The 23,748-nt window shown below is 40.3% G+C and overlaps 2 protein-coding genes across 2 annotated transcripts in view; one reads left to right on the top strand and one right to left on the bottom strand.

Moving 5' to 3' along the window:
* Window positions 1-12,118, top strand: LOC145465163 (uncharacterized). The gene is made up of 3 exons (XM_081448936.1): window positions 1-2,754; window positions 5,022-5,855; window positions 6,470-12,118. Exons 1-3 carry the CDS (start codon window positions 2,659-2,661, stop codon window positions 6,662-6,664), a joined length of 1,125 nt encoding a protein of 374 aa, XP_081305062.1. The 5' UTR covers window positions 1-2,658; the 3' UTR covers window positions 6,665-12,118.
* A 76-nt stretch (window positions 12,119-12,194) lies between these two features.
* LOC145465158 (uncharacterized) overlaps window positions 12,195-23,748 on the bottom strand; it is a 23,372-nt gene continuing 11,818 nt past the window's right edge. Inside the window, exons 2-5 of the mRNA XM_081448931.1 lie at window positions 17,694-17,803; window positions 17,411-17,534; window positions 16,667-16,711; window positions 12,195-13,749 (exon numbers count right to left, since the gene is read on the bottom strand). Coding sequence (XP_081305057.1) covers window positions 12,748-13,749; window positions 16,667-16,711; window positions 17,411-17,534; window positions 17,694-17,779 — 1,257 coding nt within the window. The 5' untranslated portion in view covers window positions 17,780-17,803 and the 3' untranslated portion in view covers window positions 12,195-12,747. The remainder of the gene's footprint in view (window positions 13,750-16,666; window positions 16,712-17,410; window positions 17,535-17,693; window positions 17,804-23,748) is intronic.

Raw genomic sequence — 23,748 nt, 5'->3', positions numbered from 1 at the left:
TCGTAGGCTAGTCATGGCTAGTCGTGAAGAAGCGTTTCATACTCTCTTTTTGTATAAGAAAAGATTTTGTAATGATATCGAGCTGGAAATTACGAAATTTTAAGGACATTTTAAGAATAAACCCGAGGCTAAGATTTTGGAAAGAATACAATTTTGTGTGTTGAAAATTTGTAAATACAGTACAACTAAATGTTTTTAACGAGACCGTATAAAATTATTCCTTTCTCTTCTTTAAACAGCAAAAGAAGACAGAAAAACAGCAATAGCTGCATGTTCGATACTAAAAACATGGCTTTGTTGCCTGCAGAATTGCTTAAACTCCATCAAAAACATGCTAGGACAGATAATCTGACGTTGTGTCGGCATAGTCTTCTTTGTATTCATTTAACTCTCTATTAAAATAAACAATAATCTAACAATATTTCCAGGAATATTTTCAGCCTAAAATCGGCGAAAAATAAGAATATTCAGTCTAGGCCGGAAAAACAATATTCTTTTAAGATAAAGACGGTAAGGGGGTTTACAAGTTTGCCGAAAGGAAGCGCTTTGGTGTGTGCTCTGAAGTCTCCAACCGTCTCGAAAATATCGTTTTCATTACCAAGTGTGTGGCTTACGGTAGTCCAAGTGTGTGGCCTATTTTAGCTTATCTGAAGTGCTGAGAAACCACCTATTTTATTGCATTAACGCGGCGAACACAGACCTTTTCCCAGGTTCGAAAACTGTAGCTTTTCTACGCGGCTTTCTTTCCAAACATTAGAGTGAACAAAGGGGATTGACCTATACAGTCTGTAAACTCATTAAGTTGGAAGCGGGAGTATTCAGTCGCTCCCTAAGACCTTTTGTATAGTAGTCTTGTACCTCTATTCAATTGAATTCCCTTGAATATTGTCTCTGAGCTATAAATTACTGTTTGGATCAAGTGTATGGTTGCCTAGACAGCTCTGCTTGTGTCGGCCCAGAATTACACTGGCAGAGTGAAGTGGTACTTCAAATCTAAGAGTGTCATATTTCTGTAGTTTGCGAATCAAAAGATCAGAACGTGCGGGCCTCTTAGTTTTGCGTGATGTTTCCCTGATCATTTAAGGGCGGTTCGCTCTGATTCGCGAGTCGGTTACATACTTCAGAGCCAATACATGTGATCGGATCACATTCCAGGCCCTAGTTTTTGTTACTTTTATTTCAAAGCAACTTGAATTGTCATGCTCGAGGCTAACACGTTATACAAAGTAGCGGACAACGACGACGGTTCACCAAAATCTCAAATAGAAGGAGCCGAGATAACAACTATCGAAAGATGTGGAAATGGTTATATCATGTCTTTGTTCGTTTCTTTTCTTTGCTCTTTTGATAAGACGGAGATATAACATGAAAACAATGTTCCTCGCTGGCCTTGTTTTTGTCACTACATGAGGTTTTCCTGACTTCCTACGGTAAATGAAATGGTAACAATGAGGTGGCCCTCGAGTGGGGTCGAACTGTATATCCGAAATATGGAGCACTTTTAAACGCTTGTGGGACTGCGGGCTGGCCGATTGAAATCCGAAAAAATCAACGGTGATTTGGCGGGTCATTTCAGTGTGGGCTACCCTGTAGACCTTCCCTTCCCATGCAACACACCCACTCACTGCGTAGTTAAATTTCTTGTCTCTATATTTGTGGATAGCTCTCACCGCAAGGACAGTATCTTCGTATTAAATATAGCGGAGTAAAGTATCTCTCAGTTGGTGCTAATATCTTTTAACCGAGTAGCAGCGAGAGAAACCATTTCTATTTCTGAGCTGGACATGGCGGACGTAGAGAAAACGCCCTTCCTTACAGCGCGAGCCAGGGCCGTGCCGTCGGAAAAGACCACTTGAGAGAGAAACCCAAATAGAAGAACGAACATCTGATAAGATACCTAAACGTATATCCATTATCACCTCATTACAATAAATTTCTGAGGGATAATCATTCGTTTTTGCATGCATTTGCCAAAGTAATCAGTTTTGGGGTCAAAATACAGATGGTTTTTTCGCTTTTTTTTTACCTTCTATTTAGGAGAGACAGGATAAGAATTTCACAGTAATTTGGGGGGATGTTGAAATCTTTTATCACTAATAAGGCCAAGTCAACGATGCTGTCAACGAATCATTGGGTTAGGATTTTAATGCACAACTACTACTTAAAAAACCTACTGTTGTTTCAGGAAGAGTTTTATCGCTGTGCATCACTTCAGACGTCAAATTTCTTTCTTTTTTTAAGGTAAACATTATTAGCAACACACATAAGACCTCTACAAAAGTCGTTTTTAATTAACTGAACCGAGAAAGTAGCTTATGCAAACAGCACATTTAAAAAGGAAGATGGCATATTTGCAATACTTTGTTTGATTAAGACCGGGGAGATCAAAGTAGACGGTGGACAACTTATTTCCATTTATCGTCAATTAAAATTTACTATTAAGTCTCCGCAGCTTGTCTGCCTTGTGTCAAGGAATGTAACTTCCGATGGAGTAGGGTCGATTTCCCGAACACACCTCGCTTTTACAACGCCGAGCGACCCAAACAAATTACAAGACATTCAAACGGAACAAGCTTGTGCCTCAATACAATTAAGTCACACCACTGAATCACTCAGCCGAGTCAAGGGCTTATTCGAGTATTTGTCAATTGTCTCAAGATGACTTCTAGAGCTTGTCTAACAGCACTAGTTTTGTTGACAGTCTCTTCTTCTTTGGTGGCCAATGGAGGCGACACAGATTTAAACGCATTGAAGGTAAGCGGCTTATATGTTCGTAACTGTCTACTTACGGACTACTCGTAGGCTCTCATGGCGTTGTGCCTTTGTTACTGGGGTTTGCGACTTGGACGTTCGCATACAAACAGTGATTAGAGCTGGTATTACCTCCTGGGTTGATCGAAAGGGCCACGAATTACCTCATTTTTGACGGTGATTAAGCTATTCCTGTAATTCCCCCCCTCCCCATAAAATGAAGTGCTTATCGTGGCTTTTTAAGTAATTTTCAGGACCGAATTCAGTGCAATAGGCTACTTTGGCTTGTTTAGTATGTTTCATAACTTTTAAGGTTTCCCACCCTATCTTACAAAGCGTTCTTCCTGTGCGGTGAGCTTAAAACAGGCAGCAACTAGGACGACGGCCCTTGAACATATTGAATTAAGGGAGCTGTACATTAATAATATTTTGTAGGCTTTTCTGAACATGGTTCAATGATGCATATGAACGAGGAAAAAGGGAGGTTTGTTTAGTCCTGCTACAATGCCCAGCAAAGTAAGTTCCGACAAGAAGAGTCTATGCGAAAAGATTCTCAGCGGCCATGAACTGAAAACGTAAAACAGAAACTTATGATTGACTCAATTCATTCAATTTTCTTCGTGCGTGTCTCCGTATATTGCAGTAGAAAGCTTAATCAGTAGCCACAAAATTAAATTCTATCTGTCGCTTTGTTATAAATGTTTACTTAGCAAAACAAAGAAGTTTCTCAAAAGACACTTGACCGTCAGACGTGATGAGCTATTTTTGCACAAAAACCTCCAACCTTTTTTTATCACCAAAAATTTCAATTAACTTACTCTCAAGATCGTCTATTTTTGATGCAAGGCCATTAGCATAACCGCCACTTCGGTCCTTGGCTTTGACACTCAATGTTATTATCTCTCGAAGAATCCAGTGAATAGAGATGCTACAAAAAACCATTGCAGTATTCACTTTTTACCACTCGTTCAATCTCTTTTGGCAGTTAGTTCGATTTGGAGATAACCTTCATCCAAGAACGATTGGACATTGGAAAACTATCGTTATTTACAACTCAAAAGTGATACATCGAGTCAGGAATATTAAAATTTGATCTTGTCTTTAAAACGTTTCCGCTACCGTGGAAATCCGCTCAGAAAAATCGACTTTTTCATTACGCGTCATTGAACACAACTCTGACCACAATGACATATTTTCCATATTTCCTAAATTGCTATTTAAAACAGTACACTTATTTGAGTTCCTTTAGGCAATTGCTTTGATGACAAGAAAACCTTTTAAGAATGTCGATCACTTTGTTTGTTAATAACGCATCTCCAAATGTTTTACTTCATGCGATTGGCTAGCAACAGAGAGACGAACAGGAACAAATTATCATTTGTGCTATAAATAAGGCTACAGTTATCCATGCGGTGCATACAGCTGTTTTTCCCATACTTTAAAAATAGGTCATATACTGCTAGGAATACTGAACTTGAAAAAAAAAAAAAAAAGAAAAATATGCGACATAGATAATATTTTGTGACAGACCATGTTTAGAATGGCTCTTCGAATTTGTTCGATATTTTGTTTCCATATTAGACACGAAATTATTTTCAGTGCTCCTGTACCTGTGCATTTATTCTAATATATCCTTTGTTGAAGCTTTGTTATAACCAATAAGACATAAAGTTTGACACTAGAGACACAGAGCTTTATGTTGGGTAAAGTACGTCAAATACACCAAGCCACGAATTAATGAAATCTGTATTTTCAATCTTCAAATCGGCTACAATTTTTTTTGTTTTATCTCGGACAAAGTCCCTATCTGAGACTGCAAAACAGTATGTTCTCGACGAAAAATTCTTCAAACTGTGGTACAAAGAGAACAATTTTCTTCGTAACCTTCTCAGTCTACAGAAAAGTGTCATTGTTGACTCAAATTAAGATTTCAGTTGATTAGGCAATATTTGTTATATTGGTGCCTAAGTGCTTTAAGGGCGTACCACCCTTTGAGATGTTTTTGGGTAAAATTTAAAGTTCTTCTGATTTGAATATGATTTGATATGTTGATGGGCGATTAGAGCTCTTTAGCGTCTGTTGGTATGCACGTGAAGCAAGTTCGATTGTCTGTCAGGCCGTTCCTGCGTCTTAAGTTATTCCGATCCTGAAAAAGAAGGGAACAGTGCCGAAATCAGCGACTTCTCTCGTGAGCGCGGAGAGAGACCTAGTGTGAGCTTAAAGTATACAAAAATCGTCGTTTATGCTGTCAAATTAATATTGTATTGCAGGACCGTAAAGAGAGCACAAACTGCCAAAATATTCTTGAGTGTCGCACAACGTCATCAAACAAACCACGAAGGAAGAATCTGAGATGCCAAGATGACAGCGACTGTGCGAAGCGTGAGGTGTGCCATAGCTTTTTTAAGGTATGCTTCATTAAGCCCACACAGAAGAGTAAGTTGAGAGTGACAGGACAAACTAAAACAGCACCCTCGTGTAAAACAGACCAAGACTGTCGCCAAAACCAGTCCTGCCATGTGTTTTTTGGAACGTGTCTGGATAACTCTCACGTTCCGGCGACTGCGACAACGACGTCTCGTCCAAGCGTGCCAACATGTAAAACAAATGCGGAATGTCCCAAAGGACAATACTGCCACAACTTCTTCAACATTTGTCTACCAAACCTCACCATGTTTTTTGAACCAACAAGTTCAACCCCGCGCACTGGTTGCACATCTGACTCAGACTGTGAAAATGATGGAGATTTCTGCCATAACTTGACCAGATTATGCTTACCAATGCCTACAAACGCAACGCCAACCCCTCCTCGGAAGACCTCTTTCTCGTGTAATTCCCATGCAGATTGCAAAATGACCGAATTCTGTCATTTCCTCATTGGTATGCGGAATCAAGATCAATCTAGAGGTGTGCAGCCACACAAGCATTTGAAGTCTGCTCTTGGTGTATGTATCGCTAGAGCTTTGAAGGATGTTCCTAAGGATCCAAGTCCGGTGTCTTTAAATTGCAGTCACACTGCAGACTGCGGGAAGGGAAGGTGTTGCTTGAGAGATCTGGGACTGTGTGTAGGTTACCGCTTGCCCGGACAACTCTGTGTCGCAGAGGTGAGCAGCTTCCTGATAGGTGTATCTGAATTTCAGCTACTGATTCTAATCTGAATGATAGAAGGATTTCTAGCTAAGTCCTACATATCTTTTGTCTTCATGTCATGTTTCCTTAGGCATTTGCCACTGTTGTTGCGGCAGCTACAGATGTTAACGCATTGTTCTTATTTAGCGGCTACAAATTACTCATATTTACTTTGGTGCTATTTTTAATATTAACAATCTTACCAGTAATGCCGGTTCTTTCAGTCCATTGGTTGGCCTACTTGGTAGATTATGCATGGCAGCGTTCCCTTCCAGTTTCTCCGCCCTTCGTTGGTCAGACATTACATGAATTATTCAACATTTCGAGTATGGCGTTTTCCCGTGTAGATGCCTTTTGGAAGTAATTACGCCCGTTTGCTTTAATTTTGCGTACTATCAGCTCTCTAACTAGCTCTAAATCACTGGTTTTGTCAACTGAACGGGAGCAAAACCAAAATCGAGTCTACTTTGCGCGCTGGTAAAGGCTCTGCAGTTCTGAAGGGGGTTCACCGGCCGTTTTGCGTTATGTGTGATTGATTGCGTGAAATTGTTTACGGTTTGGTCAGTAGTATTACTTTGTTTCGTTGCAGGATGTTTCGTTTGCCTTTTCTTGTCCCTGCTTACCCGGCTTCACCTGCGTCAGCAGGAGACGTCCCATGCCGCTGAAAAGGCTGGGGAGAAAGCTTAAGCTACCCACGGAGGCAATAGAAAAGTTGGGCGTGCAATTCCACGATAAAGGAACGACTGAATTCAAGGTTGGAAAGTGTCAGCTCATCTCTGATTAAACTGGTAATCCCTCTTTGCAGCTTAAAATGGATGCGACATTAAGATTCCCGACTAACAGTCAAGTGGTCCCTGAATTTGACAAAAACATTTGCATCATTCAAACCTACAAGAACCTTTAAACTTGTAGATCCGGTTGAACGCAGTCGGTTCCGTAGAGTAAATAAGGATGTCAAATAAGTTTTAAGATACTTATTTAGCCATTATATACGTCCTAATCAGAGACAGCACTTCTGGCTGAGCTAATTGATAATCTTTAAAAAATAATAGTTTTTGTTGCCTGAGAGAACGCAAACATATAGTACCACCTTGGTCAATTACACTAGCTTGCACGGAACGAGAGGAAATTCAAGGCCTGTGCACCCTTTGGATTTTCCTAAGCTTACGAAAACCGTTCGTCGGCACCAAGTTCGAACTAATACTTATCATTTAGGTGAAAGTCCTGAAGGGTACATACGCCATTTCCCAGCCTGTGTTTTTCCCAAATCCCAGTCCCAATCCCAATCCCAATCCCAATCCCAATTCCATTTTTTTTATCTGTTATTCTCAGTCCCACTGACCCAAATTTCATTTATCAAAAAGGCAAATCCTTGACCCATTTTACCCCTTCGGACATTTTTTATGCGTTACATCGCCTTGAAGTGATATTGTAAAGAGGTTTATCATTCTTGGAAGAGCAAAGTGAAAACAGTGGCACAACTAAGAGCTCTTCTTGGTGACAGTAGACGTAGTGACGTAAATTATTTTCGGTCTGTCGAATATGTTTAGTTGGGCAAAGGTATACCTTTAAGCGAGCAATGTAGATGTCTTTATGACATGACAAAGAGAGAACTTGATTACCAGATTATTAATGTTATAATCTCTCGATTAATTGTTAATGTAAAATAGAAGTTTTGTTCTTGTATCAATGTATGTTAGAATAATAAAGTAAATAAGCAGTCAACGCAAGAGGGTAGAAGTAAGTTGCAGTAAGTGGCTAAGGACTTACAACATTAGCAAGTGAGAAGCAAAACTGTTTTGGAGAAGGAGAGAGACTTTGTTCGCCTTTTGCACGAACTATTCTTGGGACTCTGAAAAGTGAGTGGAGAATGACCTTTACTGCAATCGCATTGCATATAGCCTGCGTTCAGACTGTATCCATATCCTGCAGGTCCAGGTTAGGTCTGCCTGATGGATTTTCGTGTTCTGTTCCTGGGAAAGACAGTGCCTGACTTAGACGAAACAATGGGTACAAGTGAACTATGGGGGCCAGCTGACTAAATTGTACAGTGGAGCAATGCTCCCAGTTGCTTCGAGTCAAGCTATGAAAATAGTAAAACGTGCTGAGCTCCGGAGTTAAAATCTCCAAAAGGCTCTACTTTATCTACCTTATTTCAAAACCTCCTGCTACGCTAATCTGATCTGATCTGAAGCCTGTCTACTCCACTTCGGAACATAGGCCAGTGACAAAACCCCTCCAATCACCAGTCCCTGGCCAGGCGTTCCATCTACGTCCAGGAGTAACCTTGCTACAGTAGCCTCCACTTCAGTACCGGAGATTTCCACCTCCTTTTGTCTACTTCCTTTGGTTTATTGGTCAAAATTAAATTCTTATTCCTCCCGTAGTGATCGTCATCTGAAAATAAATGTCTGGACCAGTATTACCCGTCGCAGGATTCTTCAAAGAAGGGTCTAGCTTATAATTCTTTGAACATCTAATGCCCATGCAAACTCAGATGCTCAGTGGAAAAACCGAGTCTGTTGTTTCAACATTCTGGCTAAAGAGAGCTTTGAAATGCATGCAGAGCTTCAAGGTTAGACCTGAGTTTTGGAGAGGATGTGGCCTAGTGGTTAGGGCGTTGGACTTGTAATCTGGAGGTCCCAAGTTCAAGTCATCCTCCCTGCCACTAGTCGGATTTGTGTTTGGTGGTTCCGGATTCAATCCTCCACGCTTTGTAAAAAGCGAACTGATTGGCAATTTGGGATTTTGAACAAGTTTCTGTTTCAAATATCTGGGCCAGTATTACTCTTCGCAGGATTCTCAGAAGAAGAGGCTAGCTCATATAATTCTTTGAACATCTAATACCCTTGCAGACTCAAATGCTTAGTGGAAAAACCAATCGTTGGTAGTTCCTGGTCTGTTATTGCCACATTCTGCATGGCTAAACAGAGCTTTGAAATACAGAGCTTCAAGATGAATGTATGACATGCACAAATCGCTTGTTTGGTACAGTAGTACACCTGTGGATCTGATTTTGGTGAAAGAGGGCCGCCACCACTCTATTTTTTCACGCCCTGATCTCTTAATACTAAATCACATTGATCCCATTAAGAAGCAAAAAATGGCTTAACAACGTTTCTGGAAAAAAAAGAGAGAAAAAAAAAAAGAAAAGAAAAGGAACAAAACACGAACTCGAACGTGCTTACGGTTATAAGTGCAGGAAGCGTTGAATCGATTGCTATCAGAGACATGGCAACAAATTACAAAAACACGGAAACTGAAGATGAGATGAGATGAGATGTGTAAGTTTAATTTTTTTCCAGATCTCTTAAGCTTTACTTCATGTTTTCGAAGATCTTTCTTCAGAAATCCAAACCTGTGACAACTGAGCGTTAGTCCAACAACAAAGAAACATTTTTTCTGCTGTGGAACAGAGTTGCACTCAAAATTGATACGAAATAAGGCAGGCACATCACCAGATGCTTCATCTGGCCTGGTAGCTTAGCTGAGTTATTTGCAGTAAGTGTCGCCGGCAATTCTAAGCAGCCAAGAACTTCGAAACACGTTGAAATGTATTTTCTTGCTGCTGGTGACTTACGGATGCCTTTATATAGAAGTGTACTAAAATTAGATATAACATTCCTTGAAGTTTTGCAAGTTACCGACTAAGTGGTGCCAGACCATGATCAGCAAGTAGATCTAGTGAACACATTAAGTTGTGATCAGAAACGCCCAACAGCATATTGCAAATGTTTTACTGCAATGAAAGCTGTTCGATTGTAACGACTATGTCCCACATTTCAGAAGCGTTTAACTACTTAGCAAACTAAGTAGGGTCGAAATGAGGGAAACCCGATTGTTTTGACAGAAATAGTAACACACGCGGAAACAGCACTTGGGAAAGTGTTATCTTATGGCCCACATTCCCGAAAAACCTGCAACTTGATGTAAAACAGCAGCACTTCCCAAGGAAGGAGATATTTCGCTGTCTGAAGATAACCCTTTCAAGAAATTTTTGTAGCTTAGATTTTGTGCAGTCCGCCCTTTTTTCTTCCCCTCTTCAATCAAGTCTTATTCTTACCCCCCTCAAAGACGAAATTAATTTGGACTTCGGTCAATAGACAAGACACTAAAAATACATTCCCAAGGTTACCTTGCATCTGGGAAGCTGATCAATTTAGCCCTTGCGGCACTATGTTCTGAAATATATACCCTTGCGGTCTGAAGTGCCAATTTTTGTTCCATAAATATCAAGTTATACCAAAATGAAACTTACGGTACATAAGGTTCACACTGGTGAAAGCTTGGGGATATCAAATAAAAATAATTATAACCCAGTAGGTTCCCTTAACCTTTTTACGCGATTAGATTTAATTTGATGGTGAGAAGATACACTGTATTTTTTATGTGGACTTTGTAACGGCCGTTTGCTATCACTCAAACCCGACAAAAGGCTCAAAGAAGTGGGCGGGAGGCCGCCATTTTCGGGTCACTGGATAAAGCTAGAAGCCTGAGTGAATATTTCACCGGCGGAAAAGAAGCATTATGCGGCAAGTGCCGGGAGTATGACTTGAGCTTATTATAATTTCATCTTGTTTTCACAAGCAAGTCGTCATATAAACATCACAGACCCATCATAGACAAAACATTTAATCATTTGTCTTTTACGTGGTTCACTTTATTATAACATGGCTGAAACCAGAGATTATAATACGTCAGTGGAATCCCGATTTCTCGAACCCTCATTTTTTCGAACCTCCCGATAACCCGAACCAAAAGTCGTTTCCCTCTGCTCAGTCGAACACTGTAATTGAACACCCGATTTCTCGACCTCTCTGAATTTTCTAACCAATTTGCGTTTCCCTTGGAGGTTCGACAAATCGGGACTCCACTATGCAACATGTAGAACTTGGCATATTCGTGGTGAAATTCCAGTTGTGAACAAGGACAAAATCTCTTCTCTCGATGTTTCCTGTCTCTGCATTGCACATGATCAAAAAGAAGTTCTACAAAGGCATTGATAAAGGTGCCAAGAAATGATTAATTTGCCGGGTAATCCATTGTATTACAAACAATTTTATCACGTAGCTTTAATTACATTTTGAAATTAAATTCTACGTGCACGCGCGCCTAATGGGCCTAATGGTTCGCTTGCCAGAAAGGGCGGAAGGCCGGTGCATTTGTGAATATGAAACTCCTGAATGATTGAATAACACTTTTGAGCTATCGCTTTGTTGATGATTTGCGATGGAATGCTCTTTGGAAGGTCTCTGCTAACCGCTCTTGAAAGGCACCGCTCCTCATCAGAAGCAGGCTTACAAAAGCCTCCAGGCACAATTGCAACTTTATGGAAGTAAGGATTAATTATAGACCTTCGCATCCTGTAAACCAATTATTCAGTCAACTTATGTTAACAAGGTTATGGAGTTATAACCTGCGCTTTTTTTTTAGCTTGATGCACACGAATCGATGCTGAGAGTTAGCCCTCCTGTTGACCTGCTTCTCGCAGTCTAAGAATTTTGTTGTGTCTCCAACGAAAAAAACACGGATCAATGACAAAAACAGCAGCACTGGAAAAGCTGTTTTGCCCACTAAGTCGTTTAAACAGCTATATTCCCTTTGGAATGTTGCGATAACTATAGAACATAGTACTTGAAACGATAATTAAATTTTCAACGATTCGTCATAAAGGCTCCCTTACTGGGCGCAACATCTGCTCTTATTGGCGGTTTAAAGTTTCCGTCGGTTTTTTCAGTGGAGGAAGAGTGTCGAGTGATTGAATGCCAGCCCTTTAGTGATTCAGGATTTACTAATTTAGCCATTCTCTTCACCTAAACAAAGGCTTACATGTACCCCCGATGAATAAACTGACTTGATAAAGTGCCGGCATTGATAAAACGTTTAATAAACTGACCCAAAAGTAGCTCAAAGTGGCCGAAAAGACATATCTTTAGACGAAACATAATCCAATGGCGACCAAAAGACGGGGATCTTATCTTGCCAAAAGCCGTAAAAACGGATGACGGGCAATAAACAAGTTAAGTCTCCCTGTTTTACTCTGTATTTCGAAGACTGATAAATCACTGACATCGGCTTCACTGAACGTGATAACAAGGCGATAGGAATGCAGTTTTGGTTATTAAACCTGTTGAATTACTCGACAAGAGAGCCCTAAATCTCACACGAATTGACACATACATGTATTACCAGTACATTTACAATCTTACTAGAGCATGCAAAGATTAATTTTTTTCATTCACTGTAATATGACTGGTATGGAAAACATAATGGTCATGAAGAAGACGAAGAAAAAGAAAAAGAAGAAGAAGAAGATACTTTATTTATGTGTCATTTGAAGCTCTAAACGGCAAAAATGTTTCAATAACAAAAAGAGAGCATTAAATGTTCTTAGAAGGTATTTATTCTTTAATACTGTCTGTGCTTCGTGTCTGACTGGCTTAAAGGGTTAAATATTTTTCTACAATAACGCTTCCTTTTACTGATACTTGACATCAGCTCTGAGCATTTAGTCCGGCATTTTAAGCTTATTAACCCACACGAGAACTAACTCATCATGAGTGGGACATGTGCATAATCAAATTCTTACAGTCTGTACTTTTTCAAATGCTTTAAGAGCAGTAAAATGAACTTGTATGTCGACATCGGTAAAAATGTACAAGGTTTGGTTATGGTTTGTTCGCGTCGTTCTAGGGTACGCCATGCACTATGCATTTTTCTATCAACGTTAAAACAGTCTTTCAACCTGAGCGAGCATTTAGGTCTTGAAAGGACTTGAGTTATGATAATAAGATTTGTCATTCAACGAGAAACTTGAACAAATGCAACAAGAAGCATCCTTCTACTAGTCTCGGTCAGCAGGGTCATTCATCGTACCCATATTGCAATGCGTTTGTTCGGCACCTGTACATACTGAGCTCCAAGGAAACCAAACTGAGCCATATCCCAGCGTGCCTTGAGAGGGGAGCCTTGCAAGGTGGCGTAGTGGCTTTTCAGCATGACCTCGTGTTGATTATTGTCGAGTAAGCACGGCTTGTGTGCCGGAGCAGGGGACCCAACATGGAGGCCGTGGTCGTAGAAGCGATACGAATGCTTCACCTTGTTTCCCCAGCAGATGATCTTGCCAGTGAACGTCTTGTCCTTGCGGGTGTGTTGGATGATATTCCACGTGTAGTCCACGTTCTCAAGGGTGTACTGACCCCACTCGTGATCTACGAACATCGAGTTCTTTTTGCTTGGGTTAAATGCCGCGTACGCGTCCTCCGTTGGCGTCCAACCGTTTCCCGAGCCCACGAAGGTGAACCGAACAGACTGTCGACCAGATACGAAGAGCAATCGAATGATTGTGTCATTCAAATGGATTCCGGCGTCTGCGTTGCTCTTGATGGACATGTCCACGCTGTCCCGTTGGTGGATATCATGGAAAAGGTTTGCTGTCAGGGGGTTGGTCTTGGATCCTAGGCACATGCCCCCATCTCTGTCAGGACACACCCAGCTGTAGTCATGCGTTACCTTGGCAACAAGAGTCCAGCCTCCCCCTGATGTTGTCATGTCGCAGTAGGCGCGAAATGCATTCCTTTCAGGGTCGGTGACCGCTGGATTAATCCAATACATGCCATTGCCCTGACTTTCTCCTTTGAACAATATTTCAAGGCAGGACTTTCTTGGCGGTGAGTTGTTAATCTCTCCCCGTGGGACAGTTTGCAGTTCTCTCCACTGCTTCCTGCTGCAGACGCTGAGCTTGCCAGATGTTTTGTCGTATCTCAGTTCGCCTTCAAGTCGAGCATTGCAAGATTCGGATGTAGTTTGGCGAAGAATTGATGCCGCAGTTTTCCAGCAACTGTCCGAACAGCTGTCTCCTTTCTCACCCTAACAAAAGGAAAAAAGAAACAGAAATATTAACCCCAGCGTCCAAAAAATAAATATGGTACCAGTCACTTAAATTGTTTTTCAGCTGCGCCCGCGATCCAGTTTGACTGTAGCGTGTGCGTGATTTCATTGGCTATTTTTTTTGTTTTATTTTAATTGAGGGATCCCATTTCTGTATAAGAAAACAATAATAAAATTTTAATGACCAAGTTTGTTTGGTCTACATGCAAAAATATTGATTTTCAGTTTTTTTTTACAACAGTTTGCTGTATTTTGACGACCCCATAGAGTGAGTTAAAAAATTTTAAAACAAACAATAACTACATTTAGACTTCACTGTCTGATAAGAGTCTTGTTGTCTAATTGAGTTTACACCTTCCATGTACGAAGAATGCTGAGCAGCGAGCGGGTACGTTGCAACATCAAGTACAACAACAACAGCAACGACAGCAACAACAACAACAGCGACAACAACCAGACGAAATGACTAACTTTAATAGAATTCTACAAATACTGCAATTTGATTGGCTGAGCTATTGTACATTATCAGCCGTTAGTGTGCAGTAGCTGGTAAGAAGTCCACTCAAAGACAACATTTTCTCGTTTCTTCGATGTTTCGGAGGAAGATTTCGCGAATTACTGGATAATTCAATTCTCAAGACTGAACGAAACGAAATTGATCCTTATGCAACTTCAAAACCTCAAAATTGTTCAATGAACCAAAAGTGATTTAGACAGCTGCCGATACTTCAATGCGCGCACTATTTACTAATTAACATCTAAAGATACACACTGGAAATCGTTATTTGAAGGAAATTTAACTTCAAATTCTACTGAGCAGTTAGAATATGCGCTCTCGATGTCTTTGATGCGACAGATGTCACCTCATAGAAATCTCGATCTCATAGTCTGGTAGAAGTACATGCCGCATTTTTGGTACACAACTGAGTTGGGTAAGGATACCTTGCCCCCTTGTGGCGCAATTTGAAAGGATTTTAGACGTTTTAGGATTTGGGGGTTCAACGGGTATGCATGTTATTTAAAAGCCGTTGATAAATCTGTCAGTGTTATCCTGGGATGATTTTGGCACCGTTGTGGGCCATTAAGTCTGATTCATTGTTCCATTTCCTAAGCGTTTTAATCCCAGATTAAATTCTTAAATCTATCTCACTAATTCGCAGACTGCTTGTGGTCATCTCCATTCACGTTACCCAGACAAATCTTCCAGTACTGTTACTAAATCTCACAATGAATTGGACCACTAGCATGTTATTCAGCCGCATAAAGTCTGTGTTTTTCTATCTTGAAATGCCGGCCCCAACCCCGCTGAGAAAGGCGTGCCCATATCTCCTTTAAGCTTATGACTTTCGGAACATCTTGGGACGGAACTTATAAACAAGCTAATACTCTTTTCTCTAAAATACTAATCTCACGAAGACACCGAGACGAAAACGTGGTGATCGTGATTGTAATAAATTGAACAAATCCGGCTAGTATCTAAAACGAGAATTGTTACTTCTCTGTACATGATTTGACACTGTACGAAAACGATTTGGGTGACGTTGAGACCTCCCACATCCCCCTACCTACTCATCCTTGCAAAATTTTCAATTCATGAGCAGAAAATAGAAACAATTATCCAAATGACGACTTTTACCAGCTTTTTAGATGTTGCCTGCATTCGGAGTTAACTTTGTACACAAAGCTAGAAACTTGACACTTGTTATTAAGCATCGGAACTGCCCTAAGCTTTATCTCAAGCATCATTCTACCACAATACATAACGCTCATCCGCACGGTTTTTTAACTTTCAATTCGTGCCAAATGCGTAACTACCTAAACTGACCTCGAAAGGGCCACACGTATGGTGGAACTAATCCGGATTGCCATTATTTTATTCTAGTAAACATTGTAAAGTACTCAATCCTTCCTTTTTGTTTTAACATTTAGCTTTTTTTTGACCGAAATCGCATTTACTGTTTTTTTTTTATAACTGTTTCTTTTTTTGGCATTCGGTCGAGTAATTTTTTTTAACAGTTTCACGAGAACGTTTCCGTAATTTCCTTAATTCTTATAATCTCCATCTCTCATCTCGTTTGTATTCATAATAAGGAAAAATAAGTAAATGAAAATGAAAACGCTCTTGTTCCATCGCACAATTACATGTACGTAGGCTGTAATCCTAGATTTCCTTCTGAAGGAAATGCTTTGCAGTCCGTTCTACTTCCAAAAATGGTCAATAAAATTTCAATGATAAACACGATGCCGGCTAAAATACATGAACCTGGATCAACAAGGAGCTCATGGGCTATTAGAGGCTTGATCTATACTTAATATCCTATCTAAAGTGCTTGAAGACTAGCTGAGAATACTGATGAACTATCTTAAACAGCTAAAGTAAATAGCTTTTGAGACTCCTATCAGCAAATTACTGCCGAGAAATATGACAAATGGAATGCCAAGAAAGTCAGTAGACGTTGTGGTCAGTCTAACGACTAGGAACTGACAATTTATTTGGCTTGCAACTTTTGGAGGTCAAAAGAATGAGGCTGAAAGAACTAGGCTTTCTTGTGTGACGGCCAACGTTGCGTGCAAACACTAAAAGAAAGGTTTGTCGATTCAATCGTCAACAGATGGAGGGTTTGCACAATGTTCTGTGCAGCTAATCTTGTGGCCCTTATCAGGCGGAGGTCGCGCCAAGAAAGATTATATCTCACTAATAAACCGCTGAAATTGATACGGTTGCATACTTGCTACCTACCGACGGTGACTAATAATAGCTAGCACAACTTTATCCTGTTCTGGCATTCCATATGAATCTCAAATTTAGTTACCTCATGTTCAGCGAAAGCCTGAAGTGCATCGATATCTCTGCAAGATGGCGATTGAGTCAAATACCCATTTTTCACGGACTTACCTTTTCTCCTTGGTCGCCTTTATCACCTCTGGGCCCTTTTTCTCCCTGGAAGTCAGAAATAATATGCAATCATCAATTTTTTAGTCAGATGAAGTTTATTGAGCTTCCCAGGCTCGCCGGGAATGAGAGTTCCTTGTTAAGCACAGCGCCACACTTCTCTGTTGTTCGCACAGCACGAGCTAAATCAACTGTCATCAACTCAGGGCTCCCGTGGACAGGAAACAGAAAGGTTCGTTCTTAAAATTGTAATACGCGACCCTTTGACGATGATAGAAGAGGATGGAATGTATTTTAACTCAACTTAAAAACTCCCGCTTCCCGCCCAGTCTTTCAGCATCGCTGTCTCTAAAGGGTAAGAACTTTCTCCGCCTCACGTAGAAACTTTGCCAAGTTTTGGTGGACTTTCTAACCTCAATACTTTTGAACTTTCGAGCAGCATTTCCTGTGGCAATGCACCGCCTGTAGCCTATTCCTTTCTATTGTCAGGGTCAAAAGCAATATTTTTTTTAAGTGCAAAATGGACGGGCTACCGAGCTATATGCAGCTATTTGCTGATATCCGCTTACAAATCATATCACAGAGCTCTTGATCGAGTGAGGTAATATGACGGTTTAAGGAACTAAACGAATTCCAAGCATACAATGTAAATAACAGCTCGAAAATAATTGCTGGATTAGCTGCAGTAGCGCACGACAACTGCTCTAATATTTAAGGCTCGCTTTACACCGAAGTGTGCCGACCTACCCTTTCTCCGCGTAGACCATTAATTCCTGACAAATACACTTCCCCGAGTTTAATCCTGCCCGAGGACAACGTAAGCTGGCCACCGTGGACGGGTTTCAGCGTCAGTCTCGCTTCTTTATTTTGCCTATGGAGATTCGGGCAAATTACACAAGGTCAGTAGAATTAGAAACGAATTACCCGGTAATGACTTGAAACCTCATCAAAACTTCATCAGATCGCCACCAGAGAACTGTAGGACCCTGGGCACGCGAATCACGGTCCCAGAGAGTTTTACTTCACCTACCCTTGTCGCTTGGATGCAAGTGAAATATCCAACGAATGAAGGGCGATACAAAGCACGATGAATCCTTGTAGCAGTGAAACCCGCATCTTACTGACCACTTTACGCCAGACCTAATAACAAGTGAATGGGAGACGTTGACTCGCAAACCTACACAACATGCAGAGCCTTGATTGGATAATCAACTTGACACGGCCCCATCACTCAATTAGTGATATCTCAAGGAGCGCGATTCGCAAACTGACATGCTGTACAATCTTTTGTTTGTGTAAATAATTAACAGCTCGATAAACACCGGAAATAGACTAATAAATGCACTGATTGAATGCGGGCAATTTAGGGCGCATTTTCACGGGGCTTTCTCGCTTGGTGTTCATTCAAAGCTTATCCCTGCTCAATAGAACTCCGTTGTTCGCTAATGACTTGTGGAAGAATTGAGAAAATTAAGCCATCTTAGTTGATCAAAGAACCTTTTTTATTGCTGTGGTGTTTGTTAAGTACACAAAAAGACTAGCACATATTCACATTCACATTGGCGGTATTTGGTTTTAAGGAGTCGTTTTGCTCTAGGAGAAGAAACGCAAAAACCGCTACCATATTATAAGCTAATGATTTTAAACTTCTGAGAAGGTCAGACCGCCCTTTGCCCTTAAATAATAGAAAAAAGATTTTATCTACTACCACACCTCAATTCGGTCGTAATGGGCTAAATTAATCACTTAACACCAACGAAGTGTCTTAGCGCTAATTAACCCCGGAAAGCACTTTACACCTTACCTATTAAAGTGAATAGATGTGTTCTGTATGGGCAATAAGGTTGTTACATTCCCTGGGCTGAATTCAGCCAGGGGCATGGCAGAGGTATCTGATCTGACTCCTTTGCAAATCTTGATTTTAACAGTCTTTGAAAGAAGTCAAACATGAATTTGATATCCAAAACGCCCTGTAATGTAAATGGCCTCTTTCACCGGAGATGTTATTGTTTGAATATCTGCTTTATCGTCGATCGATAGCTGCGCGCCGCCCTGTTCTCATTCATGTGAAGAGAAGCCCGACTCGTTTCCGGAGTACCTGACCTCCCTTGTGTTTATTTTGTTCAAGAAAAAGGACTTCAAAATACTTTCACGTTTTGCAGTTACGATACGACTTTATACATGAATCCTTTTCTCAGTTTTACACGCTATTAGAAAAGGGTGGCCCTGAAAACTCTTTCAGAAGCAAAACACAAATTAATTACTTGAATTTCGTATTGACAAGTATTGAAAAACAAACAATTCCACATAAAGGTTATGTTGCGTAGTCGGCTTTCGTTTGGAAAAAAAAAAAAAAAAACAGCCAGACTTGTATTGCTGAGCAAAGTGCGCTACATCAGTGGCAGTACTGCTCATTCCAATTTCATAATCTCTCGAGTCCTCGCGATGGCTTAGTTTGGCTTTTAGCTGAATTTCGCAGACTTAAGTCGGACAACATTGTGGACTGAGTGGTCTATTAACTTTTTTTTACCTGCGTTTGCCTTGCAATGTTTGTTGGCCTTGGAATTTCGAAGCGGTAGGCATGCACTGATGGTATCTTGTTCAACTGACAAAAGGCAAAAAGCAAAAAACCTTCACCAACTAATGAATATATATGGATCAAATGACGTAATTATGAGCCTTTTTTAAAAAAAAAATTTACAATCACGCACGGTGCGTTTTGTTCATTTTAAGAAAGAAAACAACCTTATGAATATAGATTAACTAAGTGACGTAAAAAGAAGCTATTTATAACGAAATTTTTACTAACATAACCACAAGAAGTAACTTTCATCTTCTAAGAGCCACGATTACCATATCGGCTGCCATAGTTGCATCAGGATCAAAACAAGATAGCTACATTTTTAGAATAGACTTTTGACACTCCTAACTTACGGTTATACAAGCGAAAGGCTTCCTAAACGACCCCGTTAAGGATGGCGAAAACAAGCACTCACGCCGCTAGTCGTTGGAAATATCTGACTGCATTGTTACGTTATTGTTGTCAGTTAATGTTGTATCGATGGCTGATCACTAAGTACCGTTTTTCCGGATGTACTTTACTACATTCCTATACATGATTAAAAAGCTTAGAGTTATGTCATCCTGTTGAAATAGAGTACTCTTTTTTTAACTGATGAACAGAATTTCTCAACGAAAAACTCCAAATGGAAGAAACACCCAAAGATGTTACAGGAAACCGAAAATGAACTATGATGAGTAAGGCTAGCGAAGCTCAAGACGAGCTGCGCTGGAATGGTCAACCGTGGAAAGCTCTGCAGGGAAGATTTGTCAAGATTGGGAAATTAAACCACAACGCGGCTCCTTTAAATTTATTTATAGATCGGTCGCGGTTTTTAAACAACTATCGTAAAACCTAAGCAAAAGGAAAATTCCTGTCCGCTTGCGTAGAAGAACACTCAAGCACTTGCAACAATCGAAAGAGCTTCTTGTTTAACACGCAAGGGATTTTACAGATTAAGCTCGGAAAAGTAATCAGTGTGCGTCATAATTGCTTTTCTTTGCGCAAGTACGTGAATGTGTCACGATTATGTAATTCGGCAAATTTGTCAAAGCCTCATGACAATGACAATGTATCCTTAAGTGCATGCTGTGAAGTCCATTGCAGTGTCAGTTGAGTTCTTGAGAGATTCAATTTTAACCTATATGTCTTATATTTGAGTTCAAAATAACATATGACGCATAAAGCTTGACGCACCATTAAATAAGATTGAACAGTATTACAACTTTCGCAGCAAAAAGCACGGTTAGGAAAATTGATCTGCCTGTGACATTATGAGCAAGAAAGTTGTCTAACATTTTCTTCACGTTCGACGCGTTTGCGGCAAGCACTGTTCTTCTGCAGCTGTTGTAAAACTTAACCCAAAAGCAAAAACTGCAATCATTCGGGAAAACGAGAACAAACTGCTATCGCGTAAAATTTCGGTTATATTCCCTCCTCCCGGTAATAGGTCCTTCTCCATATGAACAAAAAAAAATTATTCTGGTTATAAGCATCTGACTCCCAGATATAAACCCTCCATTGATTTGTGTACCTCTACAGCAGTTGTAAAATTAAAGCCTGATAAAAAAAATTCAGACTTGAATGGGACTCGAACCCATGACCTCTGCGATACCGGTCCACTGCTATACCAACTGAGCTATCATGGGTTCAAATCCCGTCATAACCAACAAAAATGGTAAGAGCCATCTACTCAATGTAAATTTATTTCGCTGTGTCTTAACAGAACGAAAACCAAGGGAAAGGGGTTCCATCCCTTTGTACCACGGTGGGGGTATGAGTTCGCTTGTACGTTCGACGGTTAATTTCAAAACTGCTTAAGTCGTGTGTGCAACTGCAATGATAACTCATGTCTTCATATCTTTCTCCGCAACTCAATTGAAAATATATGATCTTTCATATATTCACTCGCATTCTTCACCGTCTGCGGGCATAATCCAAACTCACAAAGTAACCAGCTCCCAGTTGGCTTGATAGCTCAGTTGGTAGTGCACTGCACCGGTATCGCAAAGGTCGAATGTTTGAATCACCGCTCAAGCCTGAATTTCAGGCTTTAATTTCACATGAACTGCTTAAGTTGTGCGTATATCTGCGATGATCAATCATGTCTTCATAAATTAAAAAACTAGTATCCCAATTAGATTTCAAAGATTAACAAATTCCCATACAGATGTCTAGATTGTGAACAGCGTGTGCCCTAACCACAACAGCATTAACACCTGTCTGATATTTTTTGTTAGAAACTTTTTTTGCGGCTCCCATTCATTTATGATTAACAATTTTGAAGTAGGCATTGGATACTTCAATCCATCAAACCAAGAATTGATTTTAAAAATTCATTTGTAGGACTATACGTGTAATGTTTACTTCCCTTAATCTTCTCCGCATTAAAAGGAGTTTAACGCCCCCACACCCTCTCTCGACCTGCCCATCCTCCCCTAGTGCTTTCGCGACAGTCTAGCGTCCATACCCCACGTTGTCTCCCTCTTTGGCTCTTTCATTCCAGCACTATAGCCCCTATCGTCCCCTGGAGTTCTGAGGATTTTTCAGTCCCGGCCATAATTTGGGTTGTATCGTTTCTAACGCTTAGAGTCTCAGTATCAGCAAGCCACTTTTTTGTATGTGAAAAGGGTCATAAGCCCCGTGTGAAGTCATCTAAACTATCGACAGACAATAAAAAAACCGCTCATTATAAGTCAAGAATAAGTGGAGAGTTATTCTGCATACCCCGCCAGGTTTTTTTAAAATCAAGAGCCCAGCTGATCTGATTACTGAGCTACAGATCGATGAGCCGCCGCACCTCCCAGAGGGGTATCACCAATGAATAAGCCAAAGTGGTGAAAATTAGGCAAGAATTAAACGGGTTGCTTTAAACTAAACTTTATTCTTTCTCTTATGAGACGTGGTCTATTAATGTTTCAAAATAATCTTTAGGTGGCTATTTAAATCTGTCTTTATGACAGTCTACGGCTCTTACTCGTCATTGAATAAATAATTTTTGGATAAATCAACAAAATGTCAAATTTTACGATTTCACCCCTGCTGTTCGTAATTTCAGAACTGACTGAGTGGCCAAACAATCTCTTTTTGAGGATTAAGGATTAACGGTACAGAAACTATATCCCACAATACCACACAAAGCCAATTAGTTATTAATTTAAAATAGCCACCCTTGTAGCCAAAGTAATTTTACTTGATAGTCAGAGGGATCGATGAAACAAGCAAGTACTAACGGATTTCCTGTCTGCAAAAATCTGCTTGTCCTCAGCCATTAATTAAAATGTTCTTCAACATGGTGACCTGATTGACTTCTCATCCGTTTTACATGTGTTTCAATTAGGGTGGGTCTGAGTATCACCTGCACCTGCAAAGTTCTGAAGAAGCTCCTGGCAGCTAGAACAACATGATTTTGGATTTAACTTCAAGTAGTATAGAATGCTTGAGAAGGTTTGAGAACGAGTGGGCCGGCGGCCATAGAAAATGTTTGTTCAGTTTACAATACTGTATTTGCCTAAATAGCACACCCGCATAAGTGATATTAGCATAAGCGATACAGTTATTGATGGAGCTACAAAAACATTGATTAGCTCTGAATATTGAAAGGGTACAGCAGGATCAGTAACTGTCCCAAGGAATTTGAGCCCGATGTATTGAATACTTTTTGTGCTACGCGGGTTTTAAACTGGCTCAAAATTTTATAAAGAATGTATGAACTCACTGGCGCATTCGCCACCCAGGAATTTTGCAGTTTTTGAAAGCCAATTTCTCTTCGAACATTACACCCAAAGAGCCAAAAATTTCACCGATTATTGAGATTCACAAGCTCTTTTAATGTTTGTAGACAATTCGTGTCTAGCGTGATGCTTTCTCTGCGCAAACATTCTTCTATACACAAGTGGCTGGCGATGCGTTTATTCTGCTTGAAGATAATCCGCGCGATCATTTCTCATCCCGGAGATTGGATCATGAAGGAGCATTGACCCTTTCCCTTAGATCATAGTTAATAGGGGGACTGGTTATGAAGCCCGGCAAACATCAAAGGAGCAAACAAAGATGCCAAGATTTATGTTGAAAGGTCCACGACCGTGCACAATCATTTGTTTTGCGTTCATACACTATTAACTATGCTTAGATGAAGAAGGAAGTGGGTGTTTCCTCCCTTATGTAGACTACCTGCTTAAGTGTACCACCCAAAGCAGGTTATAAGTAGTTTAAAATAAGTTACAGATGTCGCCTTTTTTGTCCGAAATAGGGATATAAGAAGCTTTTCGAGACTAGCGCGTTTGGAAGCCACCCAACTAGCAGAGTATCGCAACTTGAGATACACGACCCCTCAAACATGTAGTGCTTAAACGATAATCGTGTTTTAAATAAAGGATTTTACTTTACTTTACTTTACTTGTTTTTGTCTGTTTTGATTCCCATCATAAAAGAATTTACATAAGAAAAGAGTTTAACTCCCACAGGATTGGTTTAAATTTGGGACACCAACATGGCGACGATGTGCAAACCGACTCTGTACCTT

This window comes from Orbicella franksi, chromosome 13 (genome assembly GCF_964199315.1).
Source record: "Orbicella franksi chromosome 13, jaOrbFran1.1, whole genome shotgun sequence".
Lineage (NCBI taxonomy): Eukaryota > Metazoa > Cnidaria > Anthozoa > Scleractinia > Merulinidae > Orbicella > Orbicella franksi.
Note: the sequence above shows the minus strand (reverse complement) of the source record. Positions and strands in the feature narration are given on the sequence as shown.